At 41.1% G+C, this 19,183-nt stretch overlaps 1 protein-coding gene across 1 annotated transcript in view; it reads left to right on the top strand.

Annotated features, from left to right (window-relative positions):
* Nucleotides 1-2,111: 2,111 nt before the first annotated feature.
* LOC118834592 (2-iminobutanoate/2-iminopropanoate deaminase-like) overlaps nt 2,112-19,183 on the top strand; it is a 69,294-nt gene continuing 52,222 nt past the window's right edge. Inside the window, exon 1 of the mRNA XM_036742038.1 lies at nt 2,112-2,186. Coding sequence (XP_036597933.1) covers nt 2,122-2,186 — 65 coding nt within the window. The 5' untranslated portion in view covers nt 2,112-2,121. The remainder of the gene's footprint in view (nt 2,187-19,183) is intronic.

Genomic DNA, 19,183 nt, shown 5'->3' on the forward strand with positions numbered 1-19,183 from the left:
CCAGAAATTCTTTAACCCCTTGACTGTTAATCATCTGGGTTAAATTATTAGAGGTCTCAGCTAAATTCCACATTTATGAGGAAAACCTCAGCCAGTTAGGTTAATTTTCAGTACAAGCAAATTTGCTGTATTGGAGCCGACAGAAGGCAAATCTATAACTCTTGTGACAGAGGACAGAGCCTTGAGGTACAGGTAGGCTACATCATGCGGCAACAACTATAGTTAAGATTTACATAGTGCTTTCAGGTTTGCAAAGCACTTTACATATATTATTTCATTTAACCCTGACAATAGTGCTGTTGAGTCAAGGATGATTTGTATGATCACCCTGTGTGAGGTAAATAAAATGTGAAGACTTCACAGGGAAAATACGTATAAATATATATCTATACTAAGAAATGTTTAAAAATCAAGAAATAGGAAAAATTCTGAGGCCATGACAGTCTGATGGCTCAGCCTCTGGGAAAGTTTACCCTGAAACTTTTTGTTCTTTCTTCTGGTTCTGGTTTAAAGATTTGCTCAGTAAGAACAGGGCCATAGTGACCTGTTTTTCTCTTCTGTAAAGAATGGAAAGGGTCTCCCCCTCCCCTTATCCTGTTCTCCTTCTTTAGATTTATAGATGTCACCTCAGTTGTAATCATTAACTAGGGGAATGGGAATTGGAGTTTCTGTGCCTCAATTTCGCGGTTCTTTGTCTAGCTTTCATGCTCAGATTGTAAGCCCACCTCCCAGCCAATGGTGAGAAGGGTCAGAGGTGGGCAGGAATTCTCCTGTGTTAGGTTTAATTATGGGTGCCTTGCATCTTGTAAAGTGCCTCCCTTGCTGGATTTATTCTAGCGGGGGATGCCCAATTCTCGAAAATTGAATAAAATTTATTTCTGTTCCCATCCTGAGATGGCTCCTTATTAACTTTTAATTGGTGAGGGTCTTTCATCCCACGCAACTCTCATTTCACAAAAACATGAGAAAACTGAGGAGCTAATTGACTGGCCCAGGGTCACACAACTCATAACTGAGACAAGACTGAAACTTAGGTCTTTTTACTTCCAAATCCAACATTCTATCCACGATGCCAGCTAACTGCCTCTGAACCAGCAAAGAACCTGAGGAATGTCCAGATGGGGGAAGAACCAATAGACAGAAGCATCATAAACTCAAAGAGAAAAAAGTATGTAGGAGGAGGAGGAGGTGATCCATAGCATTGGATTTTGCAAAAAATGTCAAGACAGGCGCCATCAGATTTGGCAACTGAGAGATCGATGGTGACTTTGGAGGAGGCAATCAAATGATGAAGCTGAAAACCAGACCGCAAAAAGTTTGAGAAGTGAGAGACGTGAAAACAAGGATACAACAGCTTTTTCAAGGAGCAGAGCAAAGAAAGTGAGCAAAGATAGAGGCTAATAAATAACTTGCAAGAGCACTGGACCTGGAGTCAGCAGGACATGAGTATGTATGATGGGCCACTGAGAGGGGGCGGTGGGATAGGTGGAACTCCCCTCCTCTGACTCCTTAGCTAAGAATCATTTGAGCTGTAGCTCATTAGCTCAGTCCCCGACCCACAGAACGTAAGTTTTAACGGCATACTGCGTTAGTCCAGGGCTGCAGGGCAGGGGAGGAGACAGGAGGGACGGAGAGGGAAGGAGCAGAATTGGGAGGGGAAGACAGCTGGCCCATGCCCAGTGTGTCCAAGCCACTTTCTCCCCCAATCCCTCAGGAGAGCGGTTACTTTACACACCGGTCTATTAAATAACCTTTGTTGAACAACCATTACATACATAACGATATATTAGTCAGGAGATGAAACATTTCCTTATGAATATACCAGCGGGAACCGGTAAGATACAAGTCATAGACCCACCGACCCAAGAACTCGCTACGCAACCGCCATCTAGCTGCGGCAATGATAGCAGCCGCAAGCAAATGCGCATGTGTAAACTGAATGAGACTACAATTCCCAGAATGCTGTGCGAGACACTCTCCTCGTGCAGGTGCTTTAACCAAGCCCCGCTACTTCTCCAAACCCGCAAACATCCGAAGGTTATTTTTGCTGTCACGGGGGCAGAACATAGACACGTAGCATTGCAGAGAGGGAATTTAAAAAAAAAACACACACAAATTGTCATGGCTTCCTCAATGAAAAACGTAGTCAGCACAGAAAAGGCACCACAAGCCATCGGTCCCTACAGGTAAAATAATAAAATACATTCGCTAGTAATAATGATGCATTCGCTTATGAATAATGATTAATGCATTAGCTCAGAAATAATAATCAACGCCTTAGTTTACAACGTGTTAAGGGTTTGGTCTGGTGTAAGCCATTAATTAGGCTGTAGAGGTGCGTCTCTGAGAACGCAGACTGCGCCTACCATGCAAAATAAAATCGCTTTCTTTTAGAGTTTTAGTAACCTGCTCCTGCACCAATTCCATGTAGCATGGTTGGTTCTAGAAAGGAAGCTAAGAACTTCTTTCTAAACGGGGACATAAAAGCATTTATATTGCTTAATAAAAACCGGAATCCGTTTTTATAACCTTCAAATTGTTACTTGCCTTTGTCTTTTTGTGTCTGAAGTTTGTGTCTTTAGAGGCATGAAAATGACAGCAAGTTACTTTCAAATAAAAAGTCTAGTCCCCCTAGACAGTAGAATGGAAGCTTCTGAGGGTTGGAACTCCTTGCCTTTATGTCTGTTTACCACCTAGAATGTTGTATATGATAAGTGCTTAATAAATGCTGATTGGGTTTGATTGGATAGCATCTTCCCAATTTTGCAGAGAGTAATTTTCTGCATTAGAGAAGCTTGAAGGGAAATAATTGGCGATTAAGTGAAGGTAGTTTTATTATAGGTGCATCCAAGTTTCTCAAGGTTAAGAAATACACAAATAGGTGTCTGGAGTGGAATAACCAGAACAAGGGTGTCGGCGGCCGGAGGGGATGTGCCCCACTTTGGCACCCCATACTCCCCGACTACCGCCTATCACTCACCCTGCCCTCGGTTCTTCCGACGTCTCCGGCTCCTCTCGGGGGATGCGAGAGGAGAATCACCAGGCAGTACGCAGGAGTCAACAAGCAGCTTTATTGCATGGCGTACCAGAAATCTCACACAAATCCCACTGACCCTCTCTGGGGAGCGCCTTATCTTGGGTGTTTCGGGTTGGCTCCTCCCCAGTTCCTCCCCAGGGTGGAGCTCCTCCAGTAAGAGCCGCCCCGGTACTGACGTTGTGGAAGCCACACAGGCACTGCCGCGTCAGCAGGTCCAGACTCCCTGGCATCTCTCGGGGGCCCAGGTCCAGAGCGCCCCTAACACAAGGGGAAATCCCTTGTATTAATTAGTCATAATGTTATACCAAGAGCGAGTGAGACACGCCACACAGTATAAGTTTTAAATGGAGAATTTATTAGCCAGTGGCCATTAGGGGTTCCACCCAAATTAGAATGGCCGGGAGTTGGGGTAGAAAAGTCAAATTTATACAAAAGATCAAGGTACAGTGGTTAATTATCTCTTGAAATTTACATATGTTATTTAGCAGACTCGGCAAGCCTTCCTTACTTCACTTTTATGATCATGATACATGAAGAGAAACCTCCTGAATAGATTGTAAGTACAGCATATCAGACAGCTGATAACGTGTCAACTGAATTACAACCCAGGATCTCTGTGTCCAATTTGCCATTTACATCCCAAAACATAAGATAAGAATAAGGAACAATTACTTAATTCAAGAGAATGTCTGGGGCTGAGGCCTTCATCCTTCAAGGCCATAGGCAGCCCAAGGGACACTCCAGCTGGGTTTGTTGACACAAGATAGAGACATCTCTCAGCCCGCTCAGGAAACATAAAGAGATTGTTAGAGCACCAGGCCCCTCCCCTGGCCTACCAGTTCACACTTCCCAAAACAGTCATGGAGCCCAAGGACACGCCAAATGGCAGGAACTAAGTCTGTTTTTCTTATGCAAACTGGGTTTTTTTTAGTTAGGGGCTGGGGGCAGGGGTCTCCTTAGCAATAACTGATTTCTCCAGCACCACCATAATGTGCAACCTAACACTATTATTGGCTATAGAGTTGAAAAGAAAATGTGAACACAGATATACAGTACTTAGAGGTGGAGCATGGGTCTTGAGTCAGACCGTTTGAGCCCTGGCACTGATACCTACTAGCTCTATGACTGGGCAAGTCCCTTAATTATTTTGAATCTCGATTTTCTCATCTTTAAATGTGGAGAATTATTATAATGATCATCAGCATTATTCCTATCAATATTACTTTGTTGTTGCTGTTGGAGTCATAGTTTATACTGCTTTCCTTAATGGGCTCACTTCATTCTACCACAGGTTTGGTTTTGGAGTTTTGGGATTTTTTTTTTTTTAGTATTTTGTGGATACCATTGTTATAATACTCAGCTCTTCCTCTGGCTTACTTCCTGTTTCAAGAAGAAAAAGTACTGATATCTTTTGTTTTTACGTCATATTCATTTCCCAATATATTTTCCCTCTCCCAAGCACGCAGAAAGCCATAGAGGGGTGGAGGGGAAAGCAGTTAATTAAAACAAACAAAAAAAATTAGTAAAGCTAATCATTCACTCACTCACCAAGCATTTATTAAGCACCTACTATGTGCTAAGTGCTGGGGATACAAAGAAAGGCAAAAGACAAATAACATACCCTGTCCTCAAGAAGCCCTCATTCCACTGGAAGAGATATCATGTAAATACCTAGGGACATACAAGAAATATGCAGAGTGGATAGAGAGTTGTTTGAGAGGGAAAGCAATTGATGGATTAGGCCTGTAGTAAAAGGGTCTTTTGGCTCTGAGAGAAAAAAACAAAAGTCCAACGAATGCAGTAAAATTGCAGTGTGTTCCTTCAATGGACAGGAAACTAATCATAGAATTTCAAGCAGAAATGAACCTTAGAGATCATCTATTCAAGGTATCTTAACCGTTGTTAGTGTCCTGGACCTCCTTCTCCAGATGATGCTCTTTAAAATAATAATTTTTAAATAATATTTTTAAATAATTGAAGGAAATTCTAAACTTCAGTTGCAGGTAAGTGAAAGTAGTGTTGACTCTAAAATATGATGTTCTTTCCACTGTAACACACTGCTCCCATTTCAATCAGAGTTTCTCAGAGTTGGAAGGTCATCTAGTCTAACCCACACCAAAACAAGAATCCCATAATTGGGCTAGCTAACCTTTGTTTGAAGACTTCTTATGGGCTTCCTACCTCCTGAAGCAAACCATTCCATTTTCAGAGAGCTTTGATGTTCTAGAAAGCTTTTCCTCATATTGCCCAAATCTGCCTCTCTGCTCCCTCTACCCCTTGCTCCATCCTCCACCGTCAAGCCCTCAGAATACCTTGAATCTCTCTCCCATATATTAGCTTTTCAAATATTTGAAGATAGCTTTCTTGTCCTCTCCAAGTCCTCTACTATCCAGGTAAAAGATCACAATTTCCACCCCTCTTTGTGCCATCTGCAAACCAGGTAAGCAGCTTTTGTAGGCTTTTACTGAGTCATAGCCAAGCTCAGTACCTCAAGAGATTTCATTAGAGTTCTTCCAAGTTGACATAGAAATATTAATGTCCATTTGGCCTGGTTCAAGTCTCCCTAAAAACTGAACTATGAGCTAACGAGCATCTCTCCCTCTTCTCCATCAGAGGAACATGAAGGAGTTTGTTGAAGACTTTGCTAAAGTTTTAGGTCTACTCTCTCTACTATCCATCACCGTTTGATTGAATTTTGCTGAGTAGTTGCATACTATCAGTGAAAGGGAGACACATTCTTTATGTCCCCTGAAGGAAGCCTGGATTTTTTTGGGGGGGGGGGTGGGGACTTCTCCCAAGGTTCCGCATCACTTGCATCAGGATATATTGAGACAGCAGTGAGCATATTTATAAACCTAGAAACAAGGCCAGAACCTGATGCTAAACTTCTACAGTAGAGGTAATAGTGATAGGGTGAGAATAGTGTGGGACAGCTATTACATGTGAGTGGTCAGGCTCATGCATTTCTTTCTTCTGGACTACTTGTTACAAGAAGAGGAAAATTAAATGAATTCCATAAATTCTGGCTTGCACAGATATTACTAGAGTTGTATGGCTTTCATTAGGCCCTGAGCATAAGCACAAAGTATTGCAACAAATGGGGGGCGGAGCCAAGATGTCAGCTGGTAAGCAGGGACTAGCGTGAGCTCCCTACCAAGTCCCTCCAAAAGCCTATAAAAAATGACTCTGAACCAATTCTAGAATGGCAGAACCCACAAAACAGCAGAGGAAGCAGGGCTCCAGCCCAGGACAGCCTGGATAGTCTCTGGGTGAGGTCTATCCCACATGGAGCTGGGAACTGGGAGCTGGGAGCTGGGAACGGAGTGGAGCAGAGCCCAGCCTCAGCAGCGTGGACCAACAAGACCAGCAACTGGGTAGAGCATGCCCTAGCGCCCTGAATCAGTGAGCTTCGGCAGTTACCAGACTTCTCAACCCACAAACACCAAAGACTGCTGAGAAGGTTAGTGGGAAAAGCTGCGAAGGAGTTCGAGGTTCGGCTTCCAGCCTCGGGGGCAGCAGAGGTGGGGCAGCTACAGCTGTTGTTACTTCCGGCTCCAGGCCCACCTGGTGGGAGGAATTAAGTGGTGGATCAGAGCAGGAGTGCACAGCCTGCTGAAGATCTAAGCCCAGTCCAAGTTGGGGGTTCTTGGGGAAGGAGCAGTGCTGGTGTGGCAGAGCCGGCACCTCCCCCCCAAATGTGGAACATAGAACTCTGTAGTCTACAAACAGTCATACCCCACTGAAAAACTCAAAGGTCAAGTTAGTTGGCTGGGAATATGGCCAGGCAGCGAAAACGCACCGAGATTCAGTCTCAGACTTTGCATTCTTTCTTTGCTGACAAAGAAGACCAAAACATACAGCCTAAAGAAGTCAATAAAGTGCAAGAGCCTACACCAAAAGCCTCCAAGAAAAACATGAACTGGCCCCAGGCCATGGACGAGCTCAAAAAGGATTTGGAAAAGCAAGTTAGAGAAGTAGAGGAAAAATTGGGAAGAGAATTGAGAAGGATGCGAGAAAACCATGAAAAACAAGTCAATGACTTGCTAAAGGAGACCCAAAAAAATACTGAAAAATACACTGAAGAAAACAACACCTTAAAAAACAGACTAACTCAAATGGCAAAAGAGCTCCAAAAAGCCAATGAGGAGAAGAATGCCTTGAAAGGCAGAATTAGCCAAATGGAAAAGGAGGTCCAAAAGACCACTGAAGAAAACACTACTTTAAAAATTAGATTGGAGCAAGTGGAAGCTAGTGACTTTATGAGAAATCAAGATATTCTAAAACAGAACCAAAGGAATGAAAAAATGAAAGACAATGTGAAATATCTCCTTGGAAAAACCACTGACCTGGAAAATAGATCCAGGAGAGATAATTTAAAAATTATTGGACTACCTGAAAGCCATGATCAAAAAAAGAGCCTAGATATCATCTTTCAAGAAATTATCAAGGAGAACTGCCCTGATATTCTAGAGCCAGAGGGCAAAATAGAAATTGAAAGAATCCACAGATTGCCTCCTCAAATAATCCCCAAAAGAAAACTACTAGGAATATTGTTGCCAAATTCCAGCGCTCCCAGATCAAGGAGAAAATACTGCAAGCAGCCAGAAGGAAACAATTTGAGTATTGTGGAAACCCAATCAGAATAACCCAAGATCTGGCAGCTTCTACATTAAGAGATCGAAGGGCTTGGAATGCGATATTCCGGAGGTCAATGGAGCTAGGATTAAAACCTAGAATCACCTACCCAGCAAAACTGAGTATCATGCTCCAAGGTAAAATATGGATTTTCAATAAAATAGAGGACTTTCAAGCTTTCTCAGTGAAAAGACCAGAACTGAATAGAAAATTTGACTTTCAAACACAAGAATCAAGAGAAGCATGAAAAGGTAATCAAGAAAAAGAACAAGAAAAAGAAATTGCAAGGGACTTACTAAAGGTGAACTGTTTTGTTGACATTCCTACATGGAAAGATGACAAGTATGATTCATGAGACCTCAGTATTAGGGTAGCTGAAGGGAATATGCATACATATATGTTTATGTATATATATGGGTGAATGTGTATGTATGTATACATCTATGTGTGTGTGTGTATATATTTATATATATATATATATATATATATATATATATATAGAGAGAGAGAGAGAGAGAGAGAGAGAGAGAGAGAGAGAGAGAGAGAGAACACAGAGTGAGTTGAAGATGAAGGGAAGATAAATAAAATCAAATTGAGGGATAAGAGAGGAACATACTGAGAGAGGGAGATAAGGAGAGATAGATTGGGGTGGATTATCTCGAATAAAGGTGGCAAGAGAAAGCAGTTCTGTGGGAGGAGGGGAGAGGGCAGATGAGGGGGGAATGAGTGAACATTGCTCTCATCAGATTTGGCCTAAGGAGGGAATACCATACATACCCAATTGGGAATCTTACCCCACAGGAAAGAAGAGGGAAGAAGAAAAAAAATGGGAGAGATGATGGAGGGGAGGGCTGATGGGGGTGGAGGTAGTCAAAAACAAACACTTTCGAAAGGGGACAGGGTCAAGGGAGAAAATTCAATAAAGGGGGATGGGTTGGGAAGGAGCAAAATATAGTTAGTCTTTCACAACGTGAGTGTTGTGGAAGGGTTATACATAATGATACACATGTGGCCCATGTTGAATTGCTTGACTTCTTAGGGAGGGTGGGTGGGAAGGGAAGAGGGGAGAGAATTTAGAGCTCAAAGTTTTAAAAACAGATGTTCAAAAACAAACAAAAAAAAGTATTGCAACAAATAAGGTGAACTTGAGATCCCAAAGCAAGGAAGCAAATTTAACTTCATACATGTCACTAAGATGTAGTTAGATGAGAAGAATGACTAGAATGACTCTGGAAGGATATACTTGATTCAGAAGAAACAAGAAATATAAGCTGAATTGTTTAATATATATTTGTAAGTATATATGTGCATATTATATAGTATTTTATATTAGGAAGACACATTTGTGTGAGCAAATGTGAGAACTACTGTGAAAGAAGTTGGTGGAAAGCTCTGGAATAAAAACCAACAAAGACAGAAACAGAATAGACATTGTCAATTAGTCTCTGCTATAAGCCACCTGGATGGAAAGAAAGTCTAGGCAAATGAGGAAGTAAATCACATACCTCATATGGCAGCATGATAGTAGTAAAGGTGGATCTTTAATTATCCAAACATCTGCTGAAAATCTGTCTTTGGCAACAGGAGAACAACAAACAATTTCTAGACTTGCCTTAACGATAATTTTGCCTTTCAAAAGGTAAACTAGTGAAGGAAACTGTTTTTCTTGAGTTGATCATCAACATAATGGGAAACTTGGGGGAAGTGACCCTTCCATCTTAAAATTAAATGGATTAGGATAGGAAAGCTGCATAGAGTCTGACACGCACCCTATATTTTAGAGGAACAGATTTAAAAATGGTCAGCGAAAGCTTAAGTCATAATAATGCTAAAATGGTTTAATTTCTAATATGCTGAATATCAATAGATAAAACCCACATAAACAAAAGCTCTTTGGAGAGGTAGGGGTTCCTCATTAATTTTTAAGAGTATAAAGGGGTCCTCAGAGGCAAAACTTTGAAAACAATAAAGTCCCTTATTCTATTCTTATGGAAGAGGAAGAGACAAGAAAGAATAGACAAGTGCATTCAGAAGTAGTTGACTGGGCCTGAAGAATAATTAAGGAATCAAAGTCAACTTGGAAAGAAATCTATAGTGGAGTGACCTAGGTAATGTGGCAGATGACATACAGCGAGACCAACAAAGTGGAGTCTAAAATATTCATACTCTTTCTCTGTATTTGACTTGTTCCTCTGACTTGTTCTTACTTTAGCAAATCTAAGTTCCCAAAGAAAGACTACCACCATACAGTTACATTGAAATTCTCTCAGGATCCAAGGAGTAACTCTTAAATTTTTTTTATTTAATATTTTTAGTTTTCAACATTGATTTCCACAAGATTTTGAGTTACAAATTTTCTCCTCATTTCTACCCTCCCCCCCACCCTAAGATGGCATAAATTCTGATTGCCCCTTTCCCCAGTCTGCCTTCCCTTCTATCACCTCGCTCCAACCCCCCCATCCCTTTTCCCCTTACTTTCTTGTAGGGCAAGATAGATTTCTATACCCCTTGCCTGTATATCTTATTTCCTAGTTGCCTGTAAAAACAACATATTTTTTGAACATTTGTTTTTAGAACTTTGAGTACCAAATTCTCTCCCTTCTTCCCTCCCCACCCACCCTCCTTGAGAAGGCAAGCAATTCAACATAGGCCACACATGTATCATTATGCAAAACACTTTCATAATAGTTATATTGTAAAAGACTAACTGTATTTCCCTCCATCCTGTCCTGTCTCCCTTTATTCACTTTTCTCCTTTGACCCTATCCCTTTTCAAAAGTGTTTGCTTTTGACTACCTCCTCCCTCAATCTGCCCTCCCTGCTGTCATGCCCCACCCTTATTCCCTTCCCTGCTACTTTCCTGCAGGGTAAGATACTCAATTGAGTGTGTATGTTATTCCCTCTTTGAACAAGGAGTAACTCTTGATGGAATACTTCCCCTACACACCACTCTAGGTCTTCAGCCCCCATTTGATGTATTTTCTGTCTATCCAGCCAGGAAGGAAATATACAGTAATATTTTAAGTTGGTTTTTTTTTACAGCCAAAGAAAAACAAAAGATTTGCCATATTGGGTAGAGCCTTAAGAAATCTCATGATTTTGTGATGCTTGTATTAACAAGCAGGACAGAACAATCTGAGCTGAGCTAGACTGAATCTGACCCAATGCTTTTAAGTTTTAAACATAACTATTTATGTAATAAGTAAAAGAAATAATATTTTTGATACTAATATGTTAAGGCAAATACACAAACAATAAAATACATCATGATACACATATAAACCTAGATCACACTCTCCCACAAATGGATACAATAACTCAATAACCCATATATTTAGGGTAACTCATAACTCTGGCCTGCAGGCCGCCATGTTTTTTGTCCATTCTGGAACATCTATACCACCCAACAAGTGCTTCTTTGCTTGTTACTTAACTGTTGGTCTTCATCAGCTGGGCAAATACTCTTCTCGACTCAAACATAACCTCTACTTGAACATATCAGCTCTTTCAATAAACCATCGCCCTTTAAAGAGTATTTAGGTGTTAGTTCTTCATGAGAATAAGGAGCAGTTCTGTTTGAGGCAAGCTTATACTAGCTGGCTATCTCTGGGTTATATGGATCAGCTAGTCCAGTTATTTACTAAACAGGCTGCTGGGATTTCCAGTGAGAATAGAAGTCACAGCATCACAGCTGAGTTCATTCATTCTTTAAGCCTGCTCACCACCACCAGGAGGCTCACCACAGCAGCTAAAGGAACCCCTCTGCTTTTCCTTTTCAAGCCATGGGTAGCAGCAGAGAGCAAAAAGCTCTCATGAAAAGCTTTGCCTTTCCCAAAGTCTAAGGGGTGCCAAAGAGCAATTTTTGTCACTGGAACTCTGCTGATGAAATCCATTCTTTCTCTGACCAATCAGGAATCTGTAGTGGATATCCCCCAGCTGATTGCTCCTAATTGCTGCCTCTCTGATGCTCCAGTGGAGCATCTCTTCAGCCTTTCTACTGTGTCTTCAACTTTTCTCCATGTTCTTCTTCCTTTCCTACTGCTGTCTTGAGTGATTCCTCTTGTCCTTCCCAACAGCTTAAATGAGAACTTCTTGACTGTGTTACTCACTTTTTACTTCAAAAGTCTCAGCCCCCCAAATTTCTGCTATCAAATAAATGGTTCTTTTTCTATTGAAATTTATAGAATTTCTCATTTTCTTAGTTTTACTATCTTTAGTTATAAACCATGTACATGCCAATTGGCAGGAATACCATCATGCTTTGCAACTCCCCAAAGTTCCCCACAACATAGTCTTTTTGGTACCCTTGAAACTGTTTTCTTCAAACTCATATTTTTCTAGTTGTAATTTTAGTTTTTCTAGTTTCCTAGATTTTCTAGTTTTACTAAATACAAGGTCTTTCTCTGACTCTTTGTGATTTTAAACTATTCCCACATAAATGAGACATCACTTCACATTTGAAAGCTTCTGAGTTCTCACTTCTACACTACTTTCCCAAACTGTCTAAATCCTGTATGAAAGCTGTGCTTCTAAAAGAAAGTTATTTTTCTGCTCTTAATAGGCATCAAACTTTCACCTTTAACAGTGGCATATACTGGATCCTTTGCCTCCCTTTACACAAAAACACTTTCTACCGTTTTCATCATTAACTGCTCCATAGGAAAAAGGTCATAAATAGACATATGCCTTATACTAGATGAGCCTGGAATTTTCCCCAGCCCCACCCCAGCTCCTGTCTGCTGCTTGCTCTTCATCTCTGTCTTCAGATGCCTTCTTCACTGCAAGTACTGGGGATATAAAGAAAGAGGAAGGTCAAGGGGCAGAGGAAAGGAAGAGAGGACAGGAAATCCAAGGCCCAGATATAGGGTCCAATGTTGTTGCCAACTTAAAAATTCAATGCACCTCAATTCCTGAAGGCAAAGGATACTGTGCCATGAGCAAAAAAAAAAATATTTGAAAGCTGTTGGCTTAGATGATCTCTACAGTCTCTTCTAGTTCTCAAAGTCTGTCATTCCATCAGTGGGAGAGGACAGGTGGTCCATTTTGCTCTTCCATAGGAGTCCACAGATTGGAAAGCTTGTTTCTCACTACTCCAAAGGAAATACTTTCTATGTCATTCTTTCTTGATTGTTTGTTTGTTTTTGTAGCTATTGTTTGCACTTGGTGGCAGGGAGTAGTTGAAAGACCCTAGAACTTGGAGTTAGGCAAGACCTGGGTTCAGATCCTGGCTCTGATATGTGAAATTATATGACCAATAGCAAGTTGCTTAACCTCTCCCACCCCCATTTTCCTCATCTATAAAACAGGGTTTATAATGGCTATTACATTCTGCTCACAGGGATTGTTGTAAGAATTAAATAAGATAATGTATAAAAAATTAAAATTCAAAAATGATATATAAATATTAGTTAACAGTCTTATTCTCATACTTGGCCTTTTTTTCCTGTTCCCTGGCAACCTTTCTATGCTATAATGTCTTCTTTAATTCTTTTTCCCTTGGCTGTTCCTCTGTCATCTGGTTTTAGATGGAATTTTACAATCCACTTTTTCCCTTTTCTACAAAAATATAGCTTCCACTGACTTCAGTTCATGACTACCCACTGCCACGCATTTATTTACTACAGGTGGCATTGGGAGGGGAGGGAGGTTATTGTGGTAGTTTAACTGGGGTATGAAATGCCCTAAGAAAACTTTAAGAAGGGCTGTTCTGCAGAACCACTACTAGGTCTTTATCCCAAAGAAATCTAAAAAAGGGGAAAAAACCTATTTGTACAAAAACATTTATAGCAGCTCTTTTTGTGGTGGCAAAGAAATGGAAATCAAAGGAATGCCCACCAATTAAGGAATGGCTAAACAAGCTGTGGTATATGATTATGGTGGAATGTTATTGGGCTGTAAGAAATGACAAGCAGGAGGATTTCAGAAAAACCTGGAAAAGATTCACATGAATCAATGGAAAATGAAGTGAACGGGGCAGCTATGTGGCCCAGTGAGTAGAGCACCTGCCCTGGAGTCAGGAGGACCTGAGTTCAAATGTGACCTCAGACACTTGACACACTTCACTGTGTGACCTTGGGCCAGTCACTTAACCCCAATTGCCCTGCCCTCCCCTCTCCAAAAAAAAAAAAAGCTGGAAAAATGAAGTGAACAGAATGTTGTACACAGTTACAGCAATATTGCTCAATGAAGAGCTGTGAATGACTTAGCTATGATCCAAGACAATCCCTAAGGACTAATGATGAAGCACACTATTTGCCTCCAGAGAAAGAACTGATATTGACTGAATACAGACTGAAGCATGCTATTTTTCACTTTCTTTCTTTCATTTTTTTTTGTTCGAGTCTTCTTATACAAAATGACTAGTGTGGGAATGTTTTACATAAGTACATGTGTATAACCTATATCTGATTGCTTACTATCGCAGGGAGGAGGGGCTGGCAGGAAGGGAGGGAGGGATGGAATTTGGAACTCAAAACTTTTAAAAAAATGTAAAGACAAAAGACCCATCAGAAAAGAGGGGAGGGGCTGCTTTGGAAAAGACCTGCACATGGTGCGTTTTTAGGAGTTCTGAGGTTGTTTTCATTTCTTATAGAATTTGATTCCTTATTTTCTCACAGGGAGCTCATATGGAAATTGAAGGGATAGCTGTGCAGGGGCCATTCACTTGTGTCTGATTATGAAAAGAAGTCTCATCTGTGCTGACATTGGCATTTGGGCTGGGACCACCATGGTTCATCTTCTTCTAATTTTAGCAGTTTTGTCCCAAATCCTCAGCTTTAACAAAATGGCATTTCAATGATTAACTTTAGAAGTTGTCCCAAGTCAGGGGTAAAAACAGAATTAAAGTTATCACAGCTTTAAATTGGAAAACAGAGAGCCAAACAGAAATAAGAAATCAGCCATCAAAAATGTTTAAGGTATTGTAAAGATTACAGATTGGGAGGAGATGGGGGGAGCCTTGGAACAGTGTCGAAATAGCTTCACTCACATGCCCTGCTACTTATCCTGAAGGATAAAGAGTTGTCATAGTACCATAGATACAAAGCTTCTTAGCTTTTTGGGGGTCATGGACCCCTTTGGTACTCTGCTGATCCCTGTAGACCCCTTCTTTGAGTAAAGAGGGTTGTTTACATTAATAATACACTGTCAATCCCGAGCTGCTCTTCATAAAGTTGTGAGGAATGATTCATTTGGAGGCCTACTCTAGTCCAGTCAGGCTTAATCAGTTTGGTATCTTACATAAATCATATAGGAATAATTAGATAAGAAAGATTCTTATAGTAGGCCTTTACAGGAGGCCTCAAACTTGTAATCCAATACTCACCACTTGTTTACCAGTTATGAAACTCACTTGTGCAACCAGAATGCTGACAAAGACATCTCCATCGTGTTTTGCTTAGATTCCATGTCCAAACCCAGCAGTGGTGTCATGCCTTGGTTCTTTGGAAAGTTCCCCAATTTATTTTTGTACCTCCAGCCCACTCTCTAGCCCAATATGACCAGGTGACCATCTAATAAACACTTAGTCACTGGAGGTAAGTCTTGCCTTGCTCATCTTATGATCACAGAGATGTCCTGTGCTTCTTCATCCTACCTGTGACGCCCCTGCTGATATACCCGTTTTTTGGCTGATACATCATTTTTGACCCTCAAAGCAAGGTCTGTCAACCAATGCAATTTTGTATTTTGTGTTGCCTCTCCACAGTATCCAGGAATCGAACCCAGTATCAAAAACTAAAGAAACAGGTCCTGGGGACCAGGGGCATCTCAGATCTTGAGGAAGATCTGAGGTTCCCCTCATTGCAGGGGCCATGGATTCATGAAGTTCAATTAGCTTGAAGCTCTGCTTTGTGATGAAGAGAAACAAGGAAAAAAAAATTTAAGATAAGTGAGATGAAAATGTTTGTAGGCCAAAAAAAAGAAAGCAGTGGAGACTAAAGCTAGAATAGTCAAGAACTATTTGATTAGACAACAACCTAGAGAAGGCAAGAGCGGATGAGGTCCTTTAACTTCATACTTTTCCCAGCTCCAGCCCTTTGCCCCTACTTTCTCTCTTCTTCCCTTAAAACTTCTATTCTCTTGAGTTGTAATACTAGGCTAGTACTAGCCACCTATTTACAACTGCTAGTAATAACATTAAAATTTTATGATCATCTTTATTAGGGAAAGAAATAAGTAATAAGTGTCTACAGTGTGTACTATGACTACAAAGAAAAATACTAAACAGTCTCTGTCCTGAAAGAGGTTACATTCTACTAGATAAAACATAAAATACAGTAGTTTTAAATGCACATTATACTTACAGTTTAAGCAATCTGTTATTAGTGTAATAGCTACCAAAACATTCTGGTACAAACAGTTCAATCTAAATGGAAGTATATAAACAATACCTTGTTTTTGATATTGGAAAGACTTTTCATTTCCATTATGATGCTTTACCCCTCTCTCATCCCTAGCTCTAAACCCTGAAGATAAGGTCACATTGGTTGTTTGGTTTCTCATTTTCTTGGCATGTTTCTTTTCTCTTGCATTAGACATTTCTATAAAAGAAGCATCCATACACTATGATAAGATCAAGTAGTGAGACCTTATATCAAAAATCAACACATATTAGAATAATTTTACCTGTTGGGTTTAATTGGTGATATCCAGAAAGGCTAATGGTTTGTGTGGGTTTATTTCATATCCTACCTCTAAGTGTGATTAACTATTTAAGTTTTAGCTGAACCTTTAGGATTCTCTATAACATTATAGCATCTACAAAAAGTACTAATTCTGCTTCTTCTTTGTACATATCCCTTCTTTTTTCTTCTTGCCTTATTGCTGATAACTAACTTTTGTAGAACTGTATCAAATAATAGTGGTCAGAATAGATATCTTTGCTTTATCTGTGATCTCAATGGAGATTACTACTTACCAATTACAGACAATGCTTGTTCTTTAGGTAAGATTCAACTTCCTATATCAAGTAACAGTCCCTAAGGGCAGCTAGGTGGCACAGTGAGTAGAGCACTGGTCCTGGAGTGAGGAGGACCCAAGTTCAAATGCAGCCTCAGACACTTGACACACTTGCTAGCTGTGTGACCTTGGGCAAGTCACTTAACCCCAATTGCCCTGCCTTTCCCGTCACTCCCTTCCAAAATAAATAAATAAATTAATTAGACTAAAGGTGGCCAGGGAGCAGGTGGTTCTGTTTGGAGTGTAGGCCTTAGGGGGTAGAGTGGCTGGGTACGTATAACTTAGAACTGGGGGCAGGGGGCACGTGATTCCAGACTGCTCTCCTGAATGGCTGCACCAATTCAGAACTCCACCAACAGTGCCATCAACGTGTGCCTGTTTTCACACCACCCCTTTTCCTTTTTTGGTAAACTCTGTTGATCTGATGGATGTGAAATAGAACTTCAGAGATGCTTTATATAAATTTCTCTAATTATAAGTGGTTTTTCAGAGGAAGAGAGAAATTCAAGCTACCACAAATTATATGAAAAAAAATGCTCTAAATCACCAACAATTAGAGAAATTCAATTTACAAGAACTCTGAGGCACAACCTCACACTCATCAGACTGGCTAACATGACAGAAAAGGAAATGAAAAACACTGGAGGTGATGAGGGAAAACAGGGACACCAATACACTGTCTGTGGAGTGGTGAACTGGTTCAACTGGCTCAACAATTCTGCAGAACAATTTGAAACTACACCCAACAGGCTATACATCAATACCACTACTAGGTCTGTATCCCAAGGAGATCAAAGAAAAAGAAAAGGACATATATGTACAAGAATATTCACAGCAGCTCTTTTTGTGTTGGCAAAGAATTGGAAACTGAGGGGATGCTCATCAATGGGAGAATGTCTAAACAAGTTGTGGGATATGATTCTGAGGTAGTACTATGGTGCTATAAGAAATGCTGAAGGGGAAACTTTTAGAAAAACCTGGGAAGACTTGTATGAACTGATGCAAAGCAAAGTGAACAGAACCAGAACAATTTACAAAGCAAAACCAATACTGCAGATAACCAATTATGAAAGACTGTGACCAACACAATGACCCACTACAGTTCCAAAGGATTGTTGACTGAAAAAAAGATCTCTACCTCCAGAGGGTAAACTGGTAAATTCTGAGTACAGATTGAAGCATTTTTTATTTGTTTTTGGAATATAGCTAATGAGGAAATTTGCTTTTCATGTCTTCATATTTGTATGGGTTTTGCATTTCTTGACTTCTCAATGGGTGGGGGAAGAACCAGGGAAGAGAAAAGAATCTGGAATTGAAAATAAAGCTGAATTTTTAAAAACCCGTTCACAACCTTTGCCCATCTTTTGAATGAGGAATGGTTCTTACGTTACTAGAGTTTTACAAAGTCACTCATACTCTATAGTAAAACTAGGTCGTAAAGTACATAGAAAGCTGGTAAGAGACAAGAAAAACATTCAAACTTGGCTTCTGAGATTTGTTCGCTGTGTGACCCTGGACACCTCACTTAGCATGTTGTCTCACTTATCTGTAAAATGGGAATAAGAGAACCTAAATCCCAAGGTTGTTGTGAGGACTCCAATGAGATAATATCTGGCAAGTGTTTTGCAAACCTTAAAACATTATATAAATCACGGGCTATTATTACGACTGACGTAGCAGGCCAGGTATAGATTACGGGACATTGTTGGGGAGGATGAAGAGCAACGCTTGGGGGTGGGGTTTGAGGAGCCATAAACTAGTCCAGTCAGTTGGAAGTAGAATCAATCCATCGATATTTACTACACGCCTACTAGGCGGCACTTGTAAGTGCAGGGGATACAAAAATGGGGAATAGCCAGTCCCTGGCATCAAGGAGCTAGTGGGGGAGACGAACACACGCACTAACCCGCTATATACAGAATAGAAGTGCTAGGCAGGAGAGGGAAGGCACTGGAATTAAGAGAGGCTGGGCAACTAAGTGGTAAGGCTGGTGATGACGACACAGTTGGAGGTTAAGAGTAAGCCGATTCTCAAGTGAGCAGCTGGGTGATGCCGTCTATAATAGGGCTGGATCGGGAAGACCCGAGTTCAAATTTGACCCCAGACGATGCCTAGCTGCCTGACCCGGGCTGTCAGAATCAGATGAGGTGGTATTTGTAAAGTGCCTGGCCCGCAGTCAGGGCTCTGCAGACGTGGATTATTATTACTATTTGGTGGGGTAGGCAGCGTGGGGAAGGGTTCTGGTGAGCCCTGCAGTCTGAGCAGGGGCTGCATGCACAGGCCGCTGAGCTGGTTCAGATCTCAGATTGAGAGCTGCAAGGGGCCTAGGAGGTCATCCAGTCCCCCGTTCTCACTCTACCGAGGAGGACGCTCGGGCCCCCAGGGCTTATGGGTCACTTAAATAAGATCACAAGACATGATTGTGGGAATGGACGCGGGGCACACAGTAGGTGCCTAATACATGCTCCTTCCCTGGCCTCACCCGGGTAGTCGGCAACAGTGGGCTTAGAAGGCCGCTTAAGGGCCTCCGCCTCTGGCCACCACGGCTCTGGA

Source organism: Trichosurus vulpecula, chromosome 1, assembly GCF_011100635.1.
Source record: "Trichosurus vulpecula isolate mTriVul1 chromosome 1, mTriVul1.pri, whole genome shotgun sequence".
NCBI classification, from domain to species: Eukaryota; Metazoa; Chordata; class Mammalia; order Diprotodontia; family Phalangeridae; genus Trichosurus; species Trichosurus vulpecula.